This window comes from Cydia splendana, chromosome 13 (assembly GCF_910591565.1).
Source record: "Cydia splendana chromosome 13, ilCydSple1.2, whole genome shotgun sequence".
NCBI lineage: Eukaryota > Metazoa > Arthropoda > Insecta > Lepidoptera > Tortricidae > Cydia > Cydia splendana.
Genome location: NC_085972.1, coordinates 14,344,946 through 14,367,708, shown reverse-complemented (window position 1 = coordinate 14,367,708; position 22,763 = coordinate 14,344,946). Strand labels below are relative to the sequence as shown.

Genomic DNA, 22,763 nt, shown 5'->3' with positions numbered 1-22,763 from the left:
TTTGGAAATTGCTTTTCCAACAGATTTGGGGATGATATAAGCTGTGGGTGGTTGAATATAGTTTCAAACTAGCGGCTTCGTAGATCTAGTCAGCTGCAGATAAATCTGGCTTCAGCTACATAGAAGTTTATTGTATACTACAAAGAGATTGGAAGATAAAGGGCGACGCGCGCCTACTTACCTAAAGAGGTCGGTCCTCTGTGGTAACTGTATGTACTACACTCAGTAAAGCCGAACCAAGATAACTCTGCATCGCATGTGCAATGACAAAATGTGCCAATGTAGTCATTTAATTATGTAACATGTCTACGAAAATATGACATCTATAATGACACTCCCACACTTTGTTCTGTTCGAGTCAGTGCAAAGTTAACTTAGACAAATTCTAGTTAAGTTGACAGTTGATAAACATTACCTACACAGGAGCAGCCTATTCACGCAACTAATGAGAACACGTCTAAGACTAAAAGGAAATTTAGAATATTCGTCCAACTTACCTTTTTCTGACCAAGTTGCGCACCTTCTTCTTCCACACGAAGATGAAGAATATGAAGAAGCCCAGCATCACGTTGGATAGGTCCACGACGATCCAGTACCAGTTGGAGCCCCCCACGGCGAAGCTGATGAGCTCCACCGACCAGTTCACGCCCATTACCATGAACAGCTTCAGGTATAAGCCGTACCTGGTTGAGGGTAACTTCCATTAATATTTATAGCCATTTAACAACCGTCGCATCATTTATCAGATAGATAGGTAAGGTTGATAGATTAGTTTACTTGATGCCCTTGCACCGACGACTCTATCATTGTGTGAATTTATGTGTTATCATGATTCTTATCGTAATACATTTACAGATCACACAAAGAAATTGTGTTAGGTTTGTTGTCGATTTTATCATGGAACTGTCGGACAATTTCCATGATTTTTGTTTCACACTTAGGGATATTTTTAGTGATTCAATAACAAAATTATATCTGTTGTATAAAAATGGGAATCTCAAGTACAGACGGCCAAAGTTCGGTATTTCTCTGCACCTGACTTGGAACAGTGAGGCGCACAAAAAAGTAATATGACGTATAAATTTCCACCGCAACAATTATCAATTTATCACGTTTAATAAAATTTAAATAGGGTGTACTGCGTTTACTGGTTTTTATACAAAAACAGTCCCGGAACCGGGAATTCCCAGTTCTCGGCGTACTAATTCAGTCCCGGGAGCAATCTTTAATTTAAACAAAGCTTCCCTGTGCTAACTCTACTTACACCTTACACTACTTACTTATACGAGTATGTGTGTAACTTTCTATCTTCTCAATTGTGCAGCTTTAACATTGGCATGTAATACTTAAACCCAAGATAAAGCCAGATAAGAGTATTTACTACCCTATTTACCTTTATTTACCTTTGCTTATCTTTCTTAAGACGGTCGCTCCTGGCCGACTCCGAGCTCTTCAAGATGGCCGTCTCCTGCTTAATAGAGCGGATGCGGTGAGCAGTCACAGAGAACAGCATAGCGTTGCAAAGCACCAGCGCCAGCACCCAATTCACATCGATGACAATGTTAATTGACCATTGGTTAACTTATTACAAAGAGATATTGGCTACTAAAGTACTTTAATGTCTACCTTTGCTTATCCTTCTTAAGACGGTCACTCCTGGCCGACTCCGAGCTCTTCAAGATGGCCGTCTCCTGCTTGATAGAGCGGATGCGGTGAGCAGTCACAGAGAACAGGATAGTGTTGCACAGCACCAAGACCAGGACTGGTGTGAAGAAATACATGAGGTCGCGTTTCCAATCTGAATAACAAGAGTAGAAAGCTTATAATTAGTTCAACGTCATTGTCATCCCGTTGAATTTCATTTTTAGTGCTTTGTACAAGAATTTGTTCATGTTGCAATATATCTACTCTAAAAAGTGATCCCATCCTCGATCCGCCTCTACTATTGAGAACTATTGTATCGCCTATCAGGCTATCACTAGTATCACTACCACAAGTCAAATATGCTACGTATAAATAATATAAAATTAGAAAATTTGCGATAATCGCATATATCCCATTTTCGTAATTATCTTTCTTAGACAGCTCTGTCACGATTTAATGTAGGGAGATATTTATTTATCTTCCACGAAATCCTATAATAGTTTAGTGTGTGTAAAGTAAATCGATTCCATGCAGCTGGCACAATCCACACAATATTTGTACCTACCTACTACTCGGTTCAGGCGGAGTATGTCACTTTCTTAGGAAGTCACATTCTGAGGACGTCACTTTCTGAGTTCGTCACTTTCTGAGAACGCCACTTTCTGAGTACGTCACTTTCTGAGTACGTCACTTTCTGAGAACGCCACTTTCTGAGTACGTCACTTTCTGAGGACGTCACTTTCTGAGAACGCCACTTTCTGAGGACGTCACTTTCTGAGGACGTCGCGTTTTTTAGAATAGGTACGATTTAACAGTATAATATACCTGCACGAAAAATGTATACGGCCAGCAACCAGATTAGCTGTTCGACATACGGTCGCTTTTATATCCTACATACCAATACCAATCTCTGTTTGCCTTACGCCTGACTGGTAGAGAATTCCATTTGGCAAAACGTCCCATGTTTCGTGCAATAAAGTGAAAATAGAGAAATAAATAATAACAAAAACAATCTAATTATGTTTAAATCATTATTTAATTCAGAATACTTAGAAACTACAAGCACCAAAACATTTAGCCACAGATTGGAGTTAGGCCGGCAACAGCTTCGATTCAATACACATAAATGTTTCGCACAGTAGGAACCATGATTTTATCATTCGCCGCTGTGATTAGCTGGTGAAGGTATCACGGCAAGCTCGCTGACACCAGTAGAAGGTCATTCCCACTTTTTTACATTTAAACGGACTGCCGCTCCTTTCGTGACAACATATTCTTCAACATACCGCGTCTTCTGTCATGTCTCCATAAACTCGCGTCTTTTTTTCTGATGATGGTGTAAATTTTGGATATCTGCGTATAAAAATCAGCTCTTGCAGTTTTGGTTCAGACAATATTTCTTCTCGTGTCACCTGTGGAGAATAGGCGTCAAAGGATTTTTTCACCTCAGCAGATCGAACAAGGGTACTTTGCTTCTTAAAAACAGTGAGCAAAATGCGATTTTGCTCACTGAGTGAGACAAAATGACATTCAAGTGACCTTTATAGTCAAATGTCATTTCAACATGCGGGGTCTAATACAAGTTCGATACTTGGGTTCTATATTATCTCTGTCCCTCTAGGTATGTTCTCACTGCTTAGGGTGAAAAATTTTGTGTACTACACGAGATCAAAGTTATTTACATCTCGTGCGCTTTTGAATCCCTTACTACGCTCAAGATTCTAAATTAGATTCACTCGCTACGCTCGTGAATCTATTATAGAATCTTTCGCTTGCACGGGACTCAAAATAAGCACTCGAAGAAATATCAAACTTTGATCTCTTGTTGTACAAATAACTATTTCTTCATATCGGCAACGGCATATTCAGAATATATGTTCAGCCATCAATCACTTCTGCGTATGGATCATTCCCATACTCTCATAGTTCTCATGTTCTGCATATATTTAATGTAATTTATTTGTTTGTTTTCTTCCTATATAGGTTACACGATGAATTTTTAAATTAATATTACATTGTACTTTTAGCCTGACAATAAAAATCTATCATGTCGCCGATATGACATCGCTGATTTTTTTCTATTTAAAATCCGAAACTACAAAAAGGTTATAAAGTTTGTCAAAGGACTGTCTCATTTCAAACATAGACAGAGATAAACATACTATCTTTGTCTTACACTAGTACTAGCACCCAAAACAAAAGGATGAGTGTAGTTTTTATTGTTCTTATTTCATGACAAATTTGTTTGACCACTTACAGTCCGTTAACTCTCAGAATGAACTTCGTTTTTCGGGTAAAATATTATCGGACGTATTCGCGTAATAGAAAATGACAGCGTCGTACTGATTTAGTCGCAACTTGCAATCAAACACTCAAAACTATACAGGATGGTCTATACCACGACGTCCAAAATTTTTTTTAGATTCCTCAATTCAATTATAGAATATGTATGTTAGCCGGTTTTTCGTAGTTTACGAGTTATGAATTTTTGAACTTTTAACTTTTGTTAAGAAATTCCGGGCCGAACCAATTAATTTATTTAAAAAAACTATTGAATTTTTTTGAATGTTTCTTTTTATAACATAATCCTTTATAAACGACGCAGTTGCTAAAAAAAATCAGCATCCTCACTTGGCTGCGAGTTGAAAAAAAATACAAAAGTCAAAGTTTTACGTTCAAGCAGGTCAAGTTTAGATTTTACCTTATTAAAAAAAAACAAGCGAGTTCAACAACTTTTGGTTATTTTAGAAACTGCTAGTCCCTAAGTTTTTTTTTAAAGGTAAAAAAAAAGTGACAATAGTCATAATTGGACAGAGTCACCGGTCAAAGGAATCGAGGTGGAAAGTTCCCAAATTAGTAATCTGATAGCCCACGTAGTGAAGAATCTAAAAAAAAAAACGCAACGGGTTGCACTCCGGGAGTGCCGGCAGAAGTGAAAACTCAATGACATTGTAACAGTTTTTCGATCAGGTCACGTGTCCGTCTTACGTCTTACGAATCTTACGGTCACGTGACATGTCGCGAGTTTAACATTTTTTCCCCATCACAAAAAGTGCACAGCGCCGCTAAAGAAGTTTTCACTTAAAAATTTTGGACATAGAGGTTTGTACCACCCTGTATAGAGTAGTTAATACCACCATAACTAGTAGGTAAATATTTAAATTCATATTAAAATATGTGACTTTTAAGTAAGGTCACTGTAGGCAAGTCCGTCTACAAGGCAAGTCCGTCAACACGTTATAACTTTTGAATTTGAAGGCGTATGCGACTTTGGACTCCAGTCGATTAACCAGCTTTTCGCGCTAGTTCCGTCACTGTAAAACAGATGGCGCTGTGACAACCAACTTCAGAGCAATCCGCCTCAATAAGTCATTTCGTGTTTTGAACTCGAAGTCATAGTGCGACAGCCGTTCGAAAAAAAAATCGTTAAAAATAGTTATTGAATAGTTGTTAAAAGATTGTGCATCAGAAAGTAACTACGTAGGTAGCATATGAACCAGTTGTCTTTATTATATTTTTAAAATATCAGAAATTAGCTTAGTTTTGTAATTATACGTTCCACAATTTATCATATTAAAATTTGACTAAGTTGGAAAGTCCGTCTATTATGTTCAAGGCAAGTCCGTCATACTAAAAGAGTCGGGCGTAGCCCGACGTACGAGGCTCGCTGTACGCGTTTCAAAGCCGGGAGGCGCCCTCATACTAAAAGAGTCGGGCGTAGCCCGACGTACGAGGCACGCTGTACGCGTTCCAAAGCCGGGCGCCTTCGGCCGACTTTCGTTAAATCAGAGATTACCAACTGTTTTTGCGACTTTTAATATTATAACGATTTGATAAGGTATTAAAAAATCCTCCTGACTTTGCGCATGATGTTACTTTATTAAATTTTGATCTCAGTAAATTAAAAGAAACGATTAAAATTCATTATAAAATTACTATTGATCTTTTATTTCGGAAATCAAAAAAATAATTATGTTTAATTATTTGCCAAAAAAGGTTTACCACCCCATTTTGGTAGTATATGCCGGACTTGCCTTTGTTTTAGAAAAATGGTGTTTACTTCGAATCTGAACCGTATATTAACAAGTTTAAAATACACTTTTCATTGTCTTGATCCGTTCTTTTTAGGAATTTGACTACGAACATATACGCACCCATAGATTGGCTGATATCATAACTAGACGGACTTCCCTTAAACTGCACGGGAAGTCCGTCTACTCGCCGAATTTTAAAAAATGGCATTGTTTTTGCTTAATTTGTGCTTGAAATGATCTGTCACTAAGTCTATTATTAATTATTAAATTCTTCATCGTATGCGATTACAAGCAGTAACATAGGTAAATAATTAACGGAACTAGATCACTCCAAAGTCAAAAAAAAAGTATGCCGCCGGACTTCGCCACAGTGACCTTACTGTATAATTAATTACATTATTACACAATTTTGTTTTAATTTATTTTTTTATGTTAAAGTAAATTTTAATTAAAACTAGAGATAAAATAAAAAAAACACAAACTATAAATAATATACTTACCTACAAAAAAATATGTGACTGTTATTATTACCACTCTGTATAATTTCAGCCAGAAGTTGTAAATGACGGTGTGACGTTCTGCTTTCAAATTCTGATTCTATTTTATTTAGATTATGACAAAAAGTCAAATCGTCAATACCTATAGTCATCAACCAAATATTAAGCATAACGTCATTAAATTAGGGCTTGTTTTACATTGAGACAATAGGTATCCCTAACTTTTGGCGAGTGAGTAAGAAAGCAGAACAGCAGTATCACCTTCGCGTGCTACCGCCTATACCCGATGTATCTTTCTAAAATGCGAAGGGTATTCTGAGAGTTAACGGACTGTAGATAATATGTTGCGCTAGCTTCGACCCGCGACTTCATCTGCTTGGAAATATGATGATGATGATGATATCGTACCTATGCTAAAAAACGTGACGTACTCAGAAAGTGACGTCCTCAGAAAGTGGCGCTCTCAGAAAGTGACGTACTCAGAAAGTGGCGTTCTCAGAAAGTGACGTACTCAGAAAGTGACGAACTCAGAAAGTGACGTACTCAGAAAGTGACGAACTCAGAAAGTGACGTACTTAGAAAGTGACGAACTCAGAAAGTGACGTACTCAGAAAGTGACGAACTCAGAAAGTGACGTCCTCAGAAAGTGGCGTTCTCATAAAGTGACGTACTCAGAAAGTGACGAACTCAGAATGTGACGTCCTCAGAATGTGACGTCCTAAGAAAGTGACATACTCCGCCTGAACCTACTACGCTCACAATAATTTTCATAACTAAGAATGGACACACCTAAAATATCAACTAAGTATTACCTAAATATATAGATATGTCCTTTTTATGTTAGTAATAGATTCATAAATATTATGTAATTTATGTAAAGCATCTCCAAGTTATATACTTATCCATGGGAGACGTTAGTTTTTCATTGCAAAAATGGGCCTCTTACCACAATTTTGCAAATGACTTTAATCAACTTTAATTCAGTGTCGGACAGACTAATTTGAAGGATGAAGTCAAATGGGTAGGTATGAGACAGTAATATTAACCGCCCTTGGGCCTTGGCTTACTCCCCAGTTGGTCTATTAAACACTAAATATAAGTGCCTTTTGATCTGTCTGGATAACCTAAATTGTCTGTCTAGGCGGCATGTTATATCTTCTTCAACCTAGCGTTTTCCCGGCCTAGCGCCAGGGTCCGCTTTTCTGCTCAATCTTCTCCACTTTACCCGGGGTCTTCGGCATCCTCAGGTGTGAGATTATATTTATACCTATGTATCGCAAAAAAAAACAACGGGTTGCACTCCGGGAGTGCCGGCAGAAGTGAAAACTCAATGACATTGTAACTCAAAATATTAATAACAGGGCCATCTAGTGCAAAATGTCTGCAGCACTATGTATAATTGAGGTTAACGCCATCTAGCGTTATTTCGTCGCATAACTTGAAACCCCTATATAGTACCAGTTTGAGGGAAACTCGCTAGATGGCTTTTAAATAAAAAAATATGACATTGTAACAGTGTCCGTCACATCTTACGTCTTACGCTCTCGCGAGTTTAACATTTTTTCCCCATCACAAAAAGTGCTCAGCCCCGCTAAAGAAGTTTTCACTTCAAAAATTGTACCTATTAGATTTGTTATTCAAAAACAATTAAAAGACCCTCGTGAATTTGCACTAAACTATTCAATTCAACAGAATACCAAATATTATTATATTTATTATAGACAGATAATATGGGTATGTAGTAGTGGATCCACCAGAATATCTGTCCGGTAACTGGTTGGAATCACTACGGGTACGCGGCCCCGGACTGCTCTAGCTGCTAGTGTCACTCACCCCTCTGTCTCCGTGACGCTAGTATCCCAAACCCTTACCCTTATCCTTCCATTTCCCTTCTCCAGTCTATCTATCCTTATCGACGAAGAATTCCCAAGGAGGGTTGATGTCAGGCAGGCGGCCGATCGTAAAAATATATGCCAAATCATTTACAACATGACATGAGTGCGACAGATGATAGGATATGCGATAATGCTAGGGCGTACCCCGCAGGCGACGCGCAGGCGCAGCACCCGGCGGCTGTGAGAAATGGACGAGGGTTGCTGCACCAGGGACGGGGGCAGCGTAAGAAGCTAGTCCGGGAAATAAGACTGAGGATTGCAAGTTGGAATATAGGTACGATGACTGGAAGAGGAAGAGAGTTAGCGGATGTTTTGGAAAGAAGACGAATAAACGTAGCATGTCTGCAGGAGACGAAGTGGAAGGGACAGAAAGCTAGAGAAATTGGGGCGGGTTACAAGTTTTATTATTGCGGTAGTGATGGGAAAAGAAATGGGGTGGGTGTAGTGTTAGATAAGGAGCTGAAAAACAAGGTGATGGATGTAAAGAGAGTGAATGATAGAATAATTATCGTGAAATTGTTGATAGAAAACTTGATTTTAAATGTAATTAGTGTATATGCACCGCAGACTGGATGTGATGATAGTTTGAAAGAGAAATTCTGGGAGGATTTGGATGGGGTAATTATGGGAATACCAGAATGTGAGGAGATATATATTGGAGGAGATTTTAATGGACATGTGGGAAGAATGAATGACGGATATGAAAGAGTGCATGGGGGCCGTGGTTACGGAGTCAGGAATCAAGAGGGTGAAGCTCTTCTGGAAGCAGCCTTAGCCTTTGACTTAGCCATAGTGAACACCTACTATCAAAAGAAAGAACAACACCTTATTACATACCGTAGTGGCCAACACTCTACCCAAATAGATTACTTTCTTCTAAGAAGGAGCAAAATACAGTCGGCTAAGGACTGCAAAGTAATACCCAGTGAGAGCCTAGTTTCCCAGCATAGGTTACTGATTCTAGACTTAAATCTTAAAGTACAGCACTTGCAAAAGAACTCGAAGCCCCCACCTAGAACGAAATGGCATGGATTGAGTGACAGGGATTTATCTGAAGAATTTAGAAAAAGAATAGTCGATAAGATGGTAGGAATGGGTGATATGGCAGAGATGAGAGCGAATGATTGCTGGAATGAAATGGCAGTATGTTTAAGAAGTGTAGCGAGGGATGTTTTTGGGGAAACAACAGGGAAAGGAAAGATTGATAGGGATACATGGTGGTGGAATGAAGATGTGCGAATGATTCTGAAAGAAAAGAAGAATGCTTTTAAAGAATGGAAGAGTGTGGAAGAGGGTAACGATAGAGAGAAAGAAATCAAGAGGTCAGCTTATCTTACAAGTAAAAAGATGGCTAAGAAAGCAGTTGCAATCGCAAGGGCCAAGGTACAAGATAAATTGTACGATTTCCTAGAGAGCCCACAAGGCCAAAAAGATCTTTACAGAATAGCAAGAGAGAGAGAGAGGAATGCAAGAGATATAAATCATATGAAATGTATGAGAGACGAAGCAGGAAAGATTTTGACGGATGACAAGAGCATAAAAGAACGCTGGAAGAACTACTTCAATAAACTTATGAACGAAGAGAACGACTGGAGTGGAGTGCTAGAAAATGTTAGAAGCAACATTGGTATGGTGAAGGAGATCACTGTAGAAGAGGTAAAGATGGCTGTGCAAGGTATGAAGAATGGGAAAGCGGTCGGGCCAGATGGTTTACCTGTGGAAGTATGGAAGTTTCTGAAAGCGGATGGATGGAAGTGGCTGACTTTATTCTTTAATAAGTTGTTGCAAGAAGAGGCGATCCCTGATGAATGGTGCAACAGTTCACTGGTGCCCGTTTTTAAGAATAAGGGTGATGTACAGGATTGCAACAACTATCGGGGAATAAAGCTCATGTCACACAGTATGAAGATATGGGAAAAAGTGGTAGCGAGACGAATGAGAGAAGAAAGTGAGGTAACACAGAACCAATTTGGGTTTATGCCGGGCCGGGGAACTACGGACGCCATATTTGCACTTCGCCAGCTGTGCGAAAAATACAGACTTGCGCAAAAGAACTTGCACATGGTGTTCGTGGACTTGGAAAAGGCATACGATAGAGTCCCCCGTAAGGTTCTGTGATGGTCTATGAGAGAGAAAGGAATGCCAGAGAAGTATGTACGGCTTGTTCAGGCGATGTATGACAGAGCCAGTACTCACGTCAGGTCGGAAGCAGGAGTAACCGACAAGTTCAATGTGGCGGTAGGTTTACACCAGGGGTCGGCCTTAAGCCCGTATTTGTTCCTCCTGGTTATGGATGCTCTGACATCGAACATACAGGAGGAGGCACCTTGGTGTATGCTGTTTGCCGACGACATTGTTCTTGTCGGAGAAAATGCACTTGAGGTCCAGAGCAGGCTGGGAAAATGGCAAGAAAAGCTGGAAAGTGTGGGACTCAAAATAAGCAGAACCAAAACGGAGCACATGTTCTGCGATTTCGGTGGTCTATCCAGTTTTTCCCACATTGCCTTAGATGGTGTATCCCTACCAGTCTGCTCTGACTTCCGGTACCTTGGGTCATTGATCCAAAGTGACGGAAACATCGACCGAGACGTGAAAAATAGAATAAATGTGGGATGGATGAAATGGCGACAGGTCTCTGGAACAACTTGCGATCCACGAATGCCCCTTAAACTTAAGGGGAAAATATACAGAACGATCGTGAGACCTGTTGTAATGTATGGATCAGAATGCTGGGCGTCGAAAGTAGCGGATGAAAGAAGAGTGCACGCAGCGGAAATGAGAATGCTGAGATGGATGTGTGGAGTGACGAGAAAGGATCGTATTAAGAATGAGTATATAAGAGGAAGTTTGAAAGTAGCTCCAGTAACGGAGAAAATGAGGAGTACTAGGTTAGCGTGGTATGGGCATGTAATGAGGAGGGATGAATGCCATATAGGCAAAAGAATGTTAGGGATGAATGTTGATGGACGGAGAGCGTATGGTAGACCCAAAAAACGATGGATGGATTGTGTGAAAGAGGATATGAGAAAGAAAGGAGTGAGTGCTGAGGAGACGAAAGACAGAGGAGAATGGAAGAGAAAAACATGTTGTGCCGACCCCACATAACGTGGGATAAGGGCAGGGGAAAGAAGAAGAAGAGTAGTAGAGACAAAGCAAAGGCAACTCTGTTCCATTTAATCAGCATTTAATTGACCGAGCGGAGCGAAGGTCTTCATTCCAGCTTGGGCAGATATGCCCGGATTCAACAGGTCGAATTTGTGGTTCGATAATTATGTTTTTTTTTTTTGTAAATTTCACGAAGTGGTGCAATCATAGGGGTTCGCGAGGTTTACGAGCCACTAATAATTATTTAAATTACATTGGAGGTAATTTTTACCAGTATTAATAAGATAGGAGAAGGACCATGGGACGTTAGAGGATAAAGTTGCAATCGTCCATAGGCTACAGTGTCTGTGCCACTATGCACCATCGTAACATAAAACATTTGGTAAATAATGCAATGAAATCGGTTAATGCCTTCATCTCATTAATTTTCAATGAGCTTGAATTTTTGACCGCCGCGGTATCCTAATATTTGATGGAAAATCAATAAAATATTCGTACCGTTCGACAGACGGTAGATTTCATGACCGAATGCCAGGCTTATTGTTTTTTAACTCCCGTATACAACGTTAAATTTATGAGAGCGTTAATAAAAGCAATATTTTACGCCCACGCTCTGGTAGGCGTAGGGTAGTCAGATAAAATCATACGTAGCATTCCAGGACTGTTGGGGATGATAAAATATTTAAATTACCTACTTTACTAATTTAACCCGGTGCGCTCTTGGCCTTGCGGAGTCTGCATATTCAAATCGTAATTCAGGTTAAGTAATTTTTGTCTAGAGGGTCAAGAAAAAAAGAGCTTTTGGTCGGCTGGAAAACTTTTGTCAATGCTCACGAACTTAATGACTAGTGTAATTCTGCGTCGAAACGTCGGAAATAAATTCTCAAATTATGATTGAATACTAAGTGCCTTCGCCAAACCCTGCGTACCGCGCCTTGACTCAAAACGTGGATGTTTTGTTATTAAAATATATATATACGTACTACCAGTAGGTGTTTATCTATCGCATAGGCTAGAATTTTTTATCGTTGGAATATCGTGATGTTGTAACTCTTCCTTAGAACGAACAAGGGCTCTTTAGACTTTAATAGAAGCGATAAAGTTGTCCGGCTTTTTATTTAGGTATGTACCTACTTATCTATCATGTAACGACCATCCCGTAGTAAATACCGTACTTATGCATTATTTATAACTTTCCGCAATATTTGGGAACGGAAGCACACCATTTAGAAAATGGCTTGTTTAGCATAATTAATCTGCTGTAATACCGGAGTTAGTATTTACCTACTCTGAATATCAAACAAAAATGGTTGTGTCTGGCAATTAGGACACATTCCAGATTTTTGTTTTAACGGAGCGGAGGAAAACTAGAGGCAAAGGAATAATAAAGCCTTTTAATGTGAACTTCTAAAGCGAAGATATAGACGACAAGGGGCTGTCCATAAATTACGTCATCGATTTTTGACCCCCCCCCCCCCCTAAAATCATCATCATCAATCATCAAAAATCATGCTTCGAATGACCCCGTTTCCTCCTACGTCATGCTACCACCATCATCCGATGTCCAGACCCCCCCCCCCCCAATTTGAAATGACGTAATTTATGAATAGCCCCTAAGACGACTGAGCTAATTTTTGCAAGTTTTACATTAAGTACGGATTTAAAACTGTGCTCTGAAAAAGATTCAGTTAACATTAAATCCTTCTTCACTTAACATTAAATACGAGATTGCAGGATTCGAGTCACAATTCATCATTCGGGATTATTTAAGTTTAATCTTATCCTGTGGGAACAATCTTTACCGAGCGGCAAGAATTTATTCCGCGTAAAACATTGCCCTTATTCAACTATCTGCATCATTTAAGCTAAATCTAACAAATAGGTATGCGGGTGAAAACTGGAACGTTCAGTTTATGTTTTCACAAATAAATAGAATGCTAAAATTGACAAAATAAGGCACTCGGAAAGGGGCTATAGGAAGAATTCATCACTCGGAAGTTTACATCTATCCCGTGGGAACAATCGCCACCGCACGAACGATAAGATTTTATCCAACGTGAAACATTGCCTGTATTCAGACTCGCCTATCTCTCTACACCAGCGAATCCTTTAAGCTGAGAAATGTGCGATTGAAAACTACTAGAAGAAAGTTTGCCGAACTGTATGAAGTAAAGTTTCCAGATTCTGACTTTTTTAGGACTAATAAGTCCTAAGAAATTTAACAAGTACAATCATGTCAGGAAACTGTAGGTAAGTAGGTAAAAACGTGGAATAAATAATTAATTTTCATTTAGTACGATGTACCTAATGAACATAATTGACTAATCATGCACTAAAGAAAATACCATTTTACACAGCAAACGCGTAAGCAACATAACTCAAAGTTATGTAAAAGTAACTAGGTACATATTACACACATAAGTCAAAAATAACGTAATCTTAATTTCTGTTATTACGAACACATGCTTACTAACTTCTACTTATCACCCACCTTCAAACCAGCACTTCATATCCCCCAGTCCCGGCTTCAAGATGTAGTTGGGCAGTGGGCCGAACTCCATGAAGGCGGTGAGAGCAGTGAGTACCAAGGGCACTCCCCACGCGTACAGTCCATACATGGCGAACCGTCGTTGCTCGTGCCGCTTCTTACTACTGCCTCCTCGGTAGCCCCTGTAGTTATAATGAACAGGTTAAATACTGTAGGTACCCATAACCAGACGTCTGTACATCAAAATGCACAATATGTATCAAAATTCATATTAAACCTATACCTAAACCTAAACCTATACCTAAATATGTAAGCTTAGTGTGCCCACTCCATACAGCATTTAAGTTGTATCCAGGAGGCATGGTAAACCGTATGAATAAAATTAATATTAATTAAGCTTAAATATTACAATACAAATAGGTTTTCGCAAAGTTCGCTTGAAACTTAAAATAAATGGGTTTTTGAAGTGAAAACTTCTTTAGCGGCGCTGTGCACTTTTTGAGAGAAAAAATGTTAAACTCGAGACATCGTAAGACGTAAGACGTAACTTTCTCTTTCTACCGCGCGGCGAAAATGTATGCCTGAGCCTGCTGTTTCGTTTAGGCGGCGCAGGGGGGCGATTGTTGAATTTTGATCGCTCGATTTCGTCACTCGAAAATTGGTGGAAAACGCGAAATGCTAATTTATGAAATACGAGCGATATTGACCACTCGTTTTCAATTCTATTAGTAGAATTTAAATGCAAAGTAGTGGAGATATTATTTAACGAAATACACGAAATCGAGCGGTCGAATTTCAAAAATCGGCCCCCAGGGCGCTTGCGTGACGTCACGTGTGACGGACAATGTCATTGTGTTTTTCTTTTTTGATTTAAATGCCATCTAGTGAGTTTCCCTCAGACTGGTATTAATACAACTGTAGTAACTCACAGTTATGTGCTTAGGGGTTTCAAGTAATGCGACGAAAAAACGCTAGACGGCGTTAACTTCAATTATACATAGTGCTGCAGATATTTGGCACTAGATGGCGCTGTTATTAATATTTTGAGTTACAATGTCGTTGAGTTTTCACTTCTGCCGGCACTCCCGGAGTGCAACCCGTTGTTTTTTATTTATGTATGTACGTATCATATGAAGTGAGCAATCTAAGCTTATTTCTTTATAACTGACAAATTTTATTGGCTCAGTTTGTGCGAACTAAGGGTTATGGTGGGGAACCAAAGAGATGATCTTGCTCTTTGTCAGAAAATATTAATATTTTTAATTGACTTTCGTGAATTTTCAAATAATTTATGTATCCCATAAGGCACGCCAGTCACGCCACACTGTCGTGCGTCGTTCGTAATGTTTGGCTCAACTAGAGAGCAGCTTTTGCAGCGATGTGAGATTCGACCATGAGATCATAACATTAGCTTTACTGCGCCGTTCATTAGACACCTACTGTACGATTTTATGGAGGTGGTAATGGTAACTACTGGAAATTACTGTAATGAATGTTAAGAGAATCGTAAAAATAATATAAATGAGTTCAGAGCGTTCTCCCCTATTGTTAAAGTTTATGGAAATGTGAATTTAACAAAATGGTCGCATTGCGCGGTAAGCTTCTTAATTAAGTTTATTATTTCTAAATATTTGAGTACTCTTCTTAACGAGCACTTATATGGGAGGTGAGAGAAATTATGTTCTCGTAAGAATTCAAAGTTTGAATTCTTACGAGTACGATGAAACCTGGTACCCGGGAACCGGGTTTCGAGAAAGACTAACACGGTAAGCTCTCAATTTCCACGCAAAATTAGGGAATTTTTGTATACATTATGATTTGTATGTAGGTATTTAAGTTATGAAAATTAAACTTTCATGTTTACAAATTACGAATAACATCAGATAACAATTAAATGAAGTTAGCTTAACCTTTGACATTTAAGTTACTTTACTTACTACTCGTATACATAACATAGGTTATCGGGAAAGTCTTTCTTTCAGACCTATACCTTCCCGTATCATATTTTAGAACAAGGATGCTGAAGCAAGCTTTACACCGCATTGATATTTAGATAGGTACGGCGACTACAGCGTGTTCCATTAATCTTACTGAAGCAACAAGGGTTAACAGATTGTATAATTTCACAGTGATAATAAAGCAAATTACAAGGCAATAACTTTTAGTAGTGAGTCAGAAGTAAATAGTAAATAGATAACGTCATTGATCCAAATAGATAAACGTATCTGAGACGATTGTGGATTTCTGTTCCACTATCTTACACAGCTGAGTAAGAGCCGATAGTGTTTGTTGCGTGGAACTTACAAATACCTATTACCTACTTTGTTTCCGATTGTGGAATTTACAAACAGTATACAGTTAACAATTATACGATTCATATTTTTATGTTCGTCGCACGGGACATTGCCTATACAGTGAGATAAATTTTAATGTAGGTACCGTAAAAACCAGTTTTTAGTGAAAACACATTTTTCCTTGTTACATTTAGTTTTCCGTGTCACCACAGTGGAAACGAGTTTTCACCGCCTATTAGGTAAAACTAGTTTTCCGTAAGGCCTCGGTAAAAACTAGTTTAACTGGGGTTTTTCAGTGGTACTAGTTTTCGCAATTGCCTTGATGAAAACTAGTTTTGACTAATTGTTCTAAAATGTATTTCAGTGGTAACTCGTTGTTACGCGAACGAAGCAATAGTAGGTATTACGGTATTACTAATAACTTACTTGTAATTTAAAAAATAAACTAAAAGCAATTAAAAGGTTGGTTAACATACGTAAACTAAAACCGGCCAAGTGCGAGTCGGACTTGTGCACGAAGGGTTCCGTACCATTACGCAAAAAACGGCAAAAAAATCACGTTTGTTGTATGGGAACCCCACTTAAATATTTATTTTATTCTTTAGTTTTTAGTATTTGTATAGCGGCAACAGAAATACATAATCTGTGAAAATTTCAACTGCCTAGCTATCACGGTTCACAAGATATAGCCTGGTGACAGACAGACGGACGGACGGACGGACGGACAGCGGTCTTAGTAATAGGATCCCGTTTTTATCCTTTGGGTACGGAACCCTTATAAAAACTAGATGAAATGCAATTTTAAAGCAAACGATTCATAATTTACGTTTCGTTGCACTCCTGTAAAATGCAGTGTCTGAATACAGATAAAATAAAATAAAGCGTCCAAACTTCATCGTGCATTCTCGGCTGGAGCTCGGCTATTTTTGGAAAAAATACGAGTAAATACAAGGAACGAACATCTCGGGTTCCATCGCACCAAAAACACGAAAATAATATTAAATATGTATAATAAATCTTGACTTTGCTAATACGTAGGTGTCGTAAGGTGCAAAATTAGGTAGGTCCTTATTATTAAATAAAGATTACTTAAGCACATATATATAATAACATTAATAACCAAACAACATACAATTGAATTAAATAGTGTGTGGCCTAAATTCTTAATTTATTGAAAAAACTTTACCGTTGCGACTCCTGGGTTATGGTTTGCCCTGACGTCCTTTGGTGATATCGGATAGCGTTAAAAATGTTACAAAATTAGTTTGTGAAAGATAGTCAGGACAATAAAGAAAAGAGTCCTTTGTTCCCGAAATATATAGAAAATTCTAAGAAGAGGTTACTTGTCTCTCCAAATGAATAACTAAAATGCTTATCTGCAAATGCACAGGCCTGTTCCATTTGGGTTCATGAACTAATGCGATATTATACGTGTATCGAGTATTCTATTGCGCCTTAAAAATCATTCAAGCGCTGTTGCTTTCACTTCAAAACAAATAGATTTTCATATTTTTGTATAATTTGTATTCTTATAGTTATTTAGTTAAGTATATAGTTGTTTGATAGATACAATCGATACAAATCGAAATAAATCAATTAGAAATAATCCAATTTGATGCAATTGATAACATTGATTATAAAATTTGGAAAAACTACAAAAATGTGAATTCTAAAAAGTTAAAAAATACAAACAGTTCTCTATATATAGCAAATGACAACGTACCGAATAGTAAAAAATATGAAACTACTTATTTCATAATTGCTCTAAACAGTCATGCTTCTTGTATTAGACAAATAAAAATCTACTGTTTCTGATCAATGCCTTAGTATAAAACGAAGGAAAAAATTAAAGAAATTTAATAAAATTATGAAAAAGAGATAAAAAGAGAGCAAGTTATATTTATGCGCGAACTCCGGCTTTAATTAAATTCGCTCGGATTGAAAAAAATACAAAGTTATTTCAAGCAAGATCAGAGAACCCAAACGATGCCGATGAGTGGGGAATTCGATATCAAAACATTACACATTCAACTAAATATACTTACGTATACCACAGGGAGAGGCAGAACATATCTAACTAGATACACTTAATATTTTATTACCAAATTACCGATTTATGTAAAGCTTGTTTGCTATTACATAATTATTTTATTATACAAATTACGTTTTTCCTTCGACTGTTAAACACAGTTGTTTAGTCTAGAACTTTTAGACAACAAAGTCTACTATAGAAAAACGTATTATGTACTTAGTAGGTATCATTAGTATCTTTAAATTTAGAAACTGAATATAACCATTTCATCACTTCGCGTGATGCCATAATATCGCAGTAAAACGCTACTAAGCGGGAAATACCTACTCTATTTACGCGCTACGACGTAGCACTACTAAATCACACAGTGAAAAGTATGAGACTATGAGTATCAAACACATTATACAGATATACACTTATTTATCTCCTTTGGATGAAAGTTGACTGGTAGAGAATGCTTTATAGTAGAGATGCCCCGAGTAGTGGTTTTGGCCGAATACCGAATACCGAATATTCGGCCCCTGTCTCGGCCGAAGCGCCGAATATTCGGCGACCGAATATTCGGCTTGACATGCGAACATTTTGAACCACAATTATTATCAAAACTGGTCGCCAACAAAGCACAACTTTTGCTAAGATATAATTTTGTTGAACAGAATTATCTAATGTAGTTAGAGTCAATCAAATCTGACCCATATAAATATTTTCTAATCAACAAATACTCAAAGAAAGGTCTTTGTATTTAACAACTTTTCATGAATTCATTTTAAATATGCCTATTTAGTTTTTGGTTATTATTATGTGAAATTTTTCTTTTTAGGTAGGTGCAACAGATATTCGGTATTCGGCCGAATAGTAAGCAACATTCGGGTGAATACCGAATATTCGGCAAAGTGGCCGAATAGGCCGAATACCGAATAGTTGCCGAATATTCGTGGCATCTCTACTTTATAGTGTCCGCTTTTTGTATGATGAGATTTCTTTTGTTATAAATACATGTAGTATATTTTTTTAAATTCTACAAAAATCTATTCTTGATTACGATCGCACAAATAATCTTTGAGATTCGACGCCCCGCATAATATTAAACACATATCGACTATAGAGGCATGCCACCTACACCTTTACTAAGCACATGCTATTGTTAAACATCGATTCTGAACAACGGTGAGACCTACAGAGAGTTTCCGGTACTGGAGGGAATCGGAGTGGTCGATCTGCAATGCGTAACAACACAGAGTACAGACCAACATATTTAAAATACTTGAATATAATCAACGGATTCCCTAAATACCTGCATTACCCATACAACCATTTCCAGTCGCCGTTACGACGCGGTGTTGACACATCTTGTGTCGACACCGTCTGTTTCGGTCACAATTCCAGTCGCAGAGTCGTCGCCGTGTCGACACAGTTACCAGAAATGGGGAAGGGTCGACACATGACACAAAGTGACATAAAGTGTGGTCGCCGTGTGCACACATTGTTTCGGGTTTGCGACTACTTTATGCCAAAATCATTCGTTCATTCGTTCATTTTGTTCCTGTCAAATGGAAACTGTCAGATGGAAAAATACTTAAATAAAAATAAGTGACATTAATACGCCATCTCTAAAACGGATTACAAGACGTAATTATATATTGTTTGCATTTATATTACAATATGACTTAAATTATTATGGGGAATTAAACTGCTCGAGTGATTTGATAAACTAAGTGTAATATAATCAACGCGCCACCACATTGTTTTAGTTTAGCCGGAAATGAAATTGTTTACTTCTCAGTGCCTGTGTTCATAACTATATTATTTGAAGCATTTTTAGTACTTCGATGCGTATACTATACTTAAATAACAGAAATAACGCTTTACATACTACGAAACTTGTTAATTATGATGTATAAATATGGTTTAAGGCTGAGAAATATTGCAGTCACAAAGTAGTTGCAATGTTTCGACTTTGTGTCGACTCTGTGTTGACACATGACACGCGCTGTCAAAAGTAATAACAAAGTTACTGGTATGTTACTGGATTTGCAAAATGGCTCCTTGTGTTGATTTGTTTTCAGATATTCTCAAAGTGTAAAAATGCCGTGGTCAGAGATGGGCATTAATCGATTAACTGTTTATTCGACTAATTAATGGAATAAAAAAAGTTAATTCTCAAATTTTAATCGCGATTAGTTTAGTCGACCTAACATAGATTGAAATTGAATTAATCTGAATATTAATCGAATAAATTATCGATTAAATCTCGATTGAAAGTTGACAGGGGGCCATTTTTGTACGTAAAAATAATAGAAATGTCTTGCATGCAGATGGTAGCAAAACACTTTGTCATAAAAGTCGAGATGGGTGTCGATATATAGGTTTTAGGGAGTGCCGATTTCGAAAATAATGACCATTTTGGAATCCGAAATGGCGGCCATGCACTTTGTCATAAAAGTCGTCATGGATGTCGTTTTATAGGTTTTAGGGGGCCCCGATTTAGAAAATGATGACCATTTTGAAATCAAAAATGGCGGCCATGCACTATGTCATAAAAGTCGTCATGGGTGTCGTTTTATAGGTTTTAGGGGGCGCAGATTTCGAAAATGATGACCATTTTGGATTCCAAGATGGCGGCTATGCACTATGTCATAAAAGTCGTCATGTATGTCGTTTTATAGGTTTTAGGGGGCCCCGCTTTCGAAAATGATGACCATTTTGGAATCCAAAATGGCGGCCATGCACTATGTCATAAAAGTCGTCATGGGTGTCGTTTTATAGGTTTTGGGGGGCGCAGATTTCGAAATTGATAACATTTTCAATTTAAAAATGTCGGCAATGCACTATGTCATAAAAGTCGTCATGGATATCGTTTTATAGGTTTTAGGGGGCGCAGATTTCGAAAATGATGACTATTTTGGATTCCAAGATGGCGGCCATGCACTATGTCATAAAAGTCGTCATGGATGTCATTTTATAGGTTTTAGGGGCGCAGATTTCGAAAATGATGACTATTTTGGATTCCACTTTTATGACAAAATACGTAGCCGCCATCTTGGATTATAAAATGATCATCGTTTTCGAATTCTGCACTCCCTAAAACCTATAAATCGACATCCGTGACGATGCAAGTTATCTTTATTTTCAGATCTAACAAATTGCTACAGAATACAAAGGACAAAAAACCGGGCAAGTGCGAGTCGGACTCGCGCACGAAGGGTTCCGTACCATAATGCAAAAAAAAAACGAAAAAAAAAAGCAAAAAAAAAACGGTCACCCATCCAAGTACTGACCACTCCCGACGTTGCTTAACTTTGGTCAAAAATCACGTTTGTTTGGGAGCCCCATTTAAATCTTTATTTTATTCTGTTTTTAGTATTTGTTGTTATAGCGGCAACAGAAATACATCATCTGTGAAAATTTCAACTGTCTAGCTATCACGGTTCGTGAGATACAGCCTGGTGACAGACGGACGGACGGACGGACGGACGGACGGACGGACGGACGGACGGACAGCGAAGTCTTAGTAATAGGGTCCCGTTTTATCCTTTGGGTACGGAACCCTAAAAAGAAGCGAGGAGGTAATGAAACAAGCAAAAATACAGATGATTCCTCGACGCAATTGGGTGATTCTTAAATTGTGTCCAGATTTTTTTTGTCATAAAATTTTTCACATATTACTCTCACAAGTTCCGTGACATTTCGACCTTGTAATTTTTTAAGTAAATGTTTTTGTTTATCTATGAGGATCTCACTAGAATAGTATAATCAAGGTATGTTTATATTTGATGAATGAAATAGTAACGCAAAAAAAAATATATTTGTGTCTTATATTCCCGCCGAAGACTTTTATTTTACCTTTTCCTTCTACACAAGTTTGGCCAAGTAATAAGAATTTAGGGCTCTCAATTTTATTTTGACTTCTACAACAGTAAAGCTACGAGGCCATGTTTGGTATCGTTTTCGTATAAATTCGCAGTACCAAATTTAGTTAAGGTATCACATTGACACCATTCCGAAGTAAAAACATATAAACTTATTAAAATACTTTCTTTTAAACTCCTCTTCACGCTTAAACTGCTGAACAGTTTTAATTTAAATTTGGTACACATATATTTTGAGTCCCGAGACAGGATATAATAAGTTATCTCAAAAATCATCCTTTAAAGGTGTGAAATGAGGTGTAGGGGGGAATTCAGAATTGACTTCTTGAAGTTAATACTGTTTAAGTTTAGGTTTGAAGTCATGTTTTTTCATCATTTTTAACTAAATCAAAGATGTAGACCATCCCAAATTTCATATAAATCGGTTCAGCGGTTATTGATTTCCCGTACAAATTTCCACGCCACTTTTCACACCTTCAAAAGATGATTTTGGTTATAAGATCTATCCTATGTCCTGTTCCGGGACGGAAACTATTTCTATACCAAATTTCAACGAAATCGGTTCATCGGTTAAGCGTCAAGAAGAGTTTCAAAAAAACCGGCCAAGTGCGAGTCGGACTCGCGTATTAAGGGTTCCGTACATTAAGTCCGACTCGCGCTTGACTGCACATTTCTAATAGGTTTTCCTGTCATCTATAGGTAAAGAACTATTTTGTGTATTCAGACGGACATACATACAGACGCACGAGTGATCCTATAAGGGTTCCGTTTTTTCCTTTTGAGGTACGGAACCCTAAAAAGATTTATTTTTATTTTGTGGAATGGTGTCAATGTGATATCTTAAATGGATTCAGCGCCCCAGATTTATACGAAAACGATACCAAACACGGCCTAGCACCTTCACT

General features: G+C 38.0%; 2 protein-coding genes across 2 annotated transcripts in view; both read right to left on the bottom strand.

The window, feature by feature from the left end:
* LOC134796198 (sec1 family domain-containing protein 2-like) overlaps positions 1–5,949 on the bottom strand; it is a 143,790-nt gene extending 137,841 nt beyond the window's left edge. The window contains exon 1 of the mRNA XM_063768223.1: positions 5,924–5,949. The gene's annotated coding sequence lies outside the window, so the exon portion shown is untranslated. The remainder of the gene's footprint in view (positions 1–5,923) is intronic.
* The window catches only part of LOC134796250 (G-protein coupled receptor Mth2-like), a 68,662-nt gene that overhangs the window by 5,876 nt on the left and 40,023 nt on the right, over positions 1–22,763 (bottom strand). The window contains exons 5-7 of the mRNA XM_063768298.1: positions 13,667–13,845; positions 1,627–1,798; positions 498–683 (exon numbers count right to left, since the gene is read on the bottom strand). Coding sequence (XP_063624368.1) covers positions 498–683; positions 1,627–1,798; positions 13,667–13,845 — 537 coding nt within the window. The remainder of the gene's footprint in view (positions 1–497; positions 684–1,626; positions 1,799–13,666; positions 13,846–22,763) is intronic.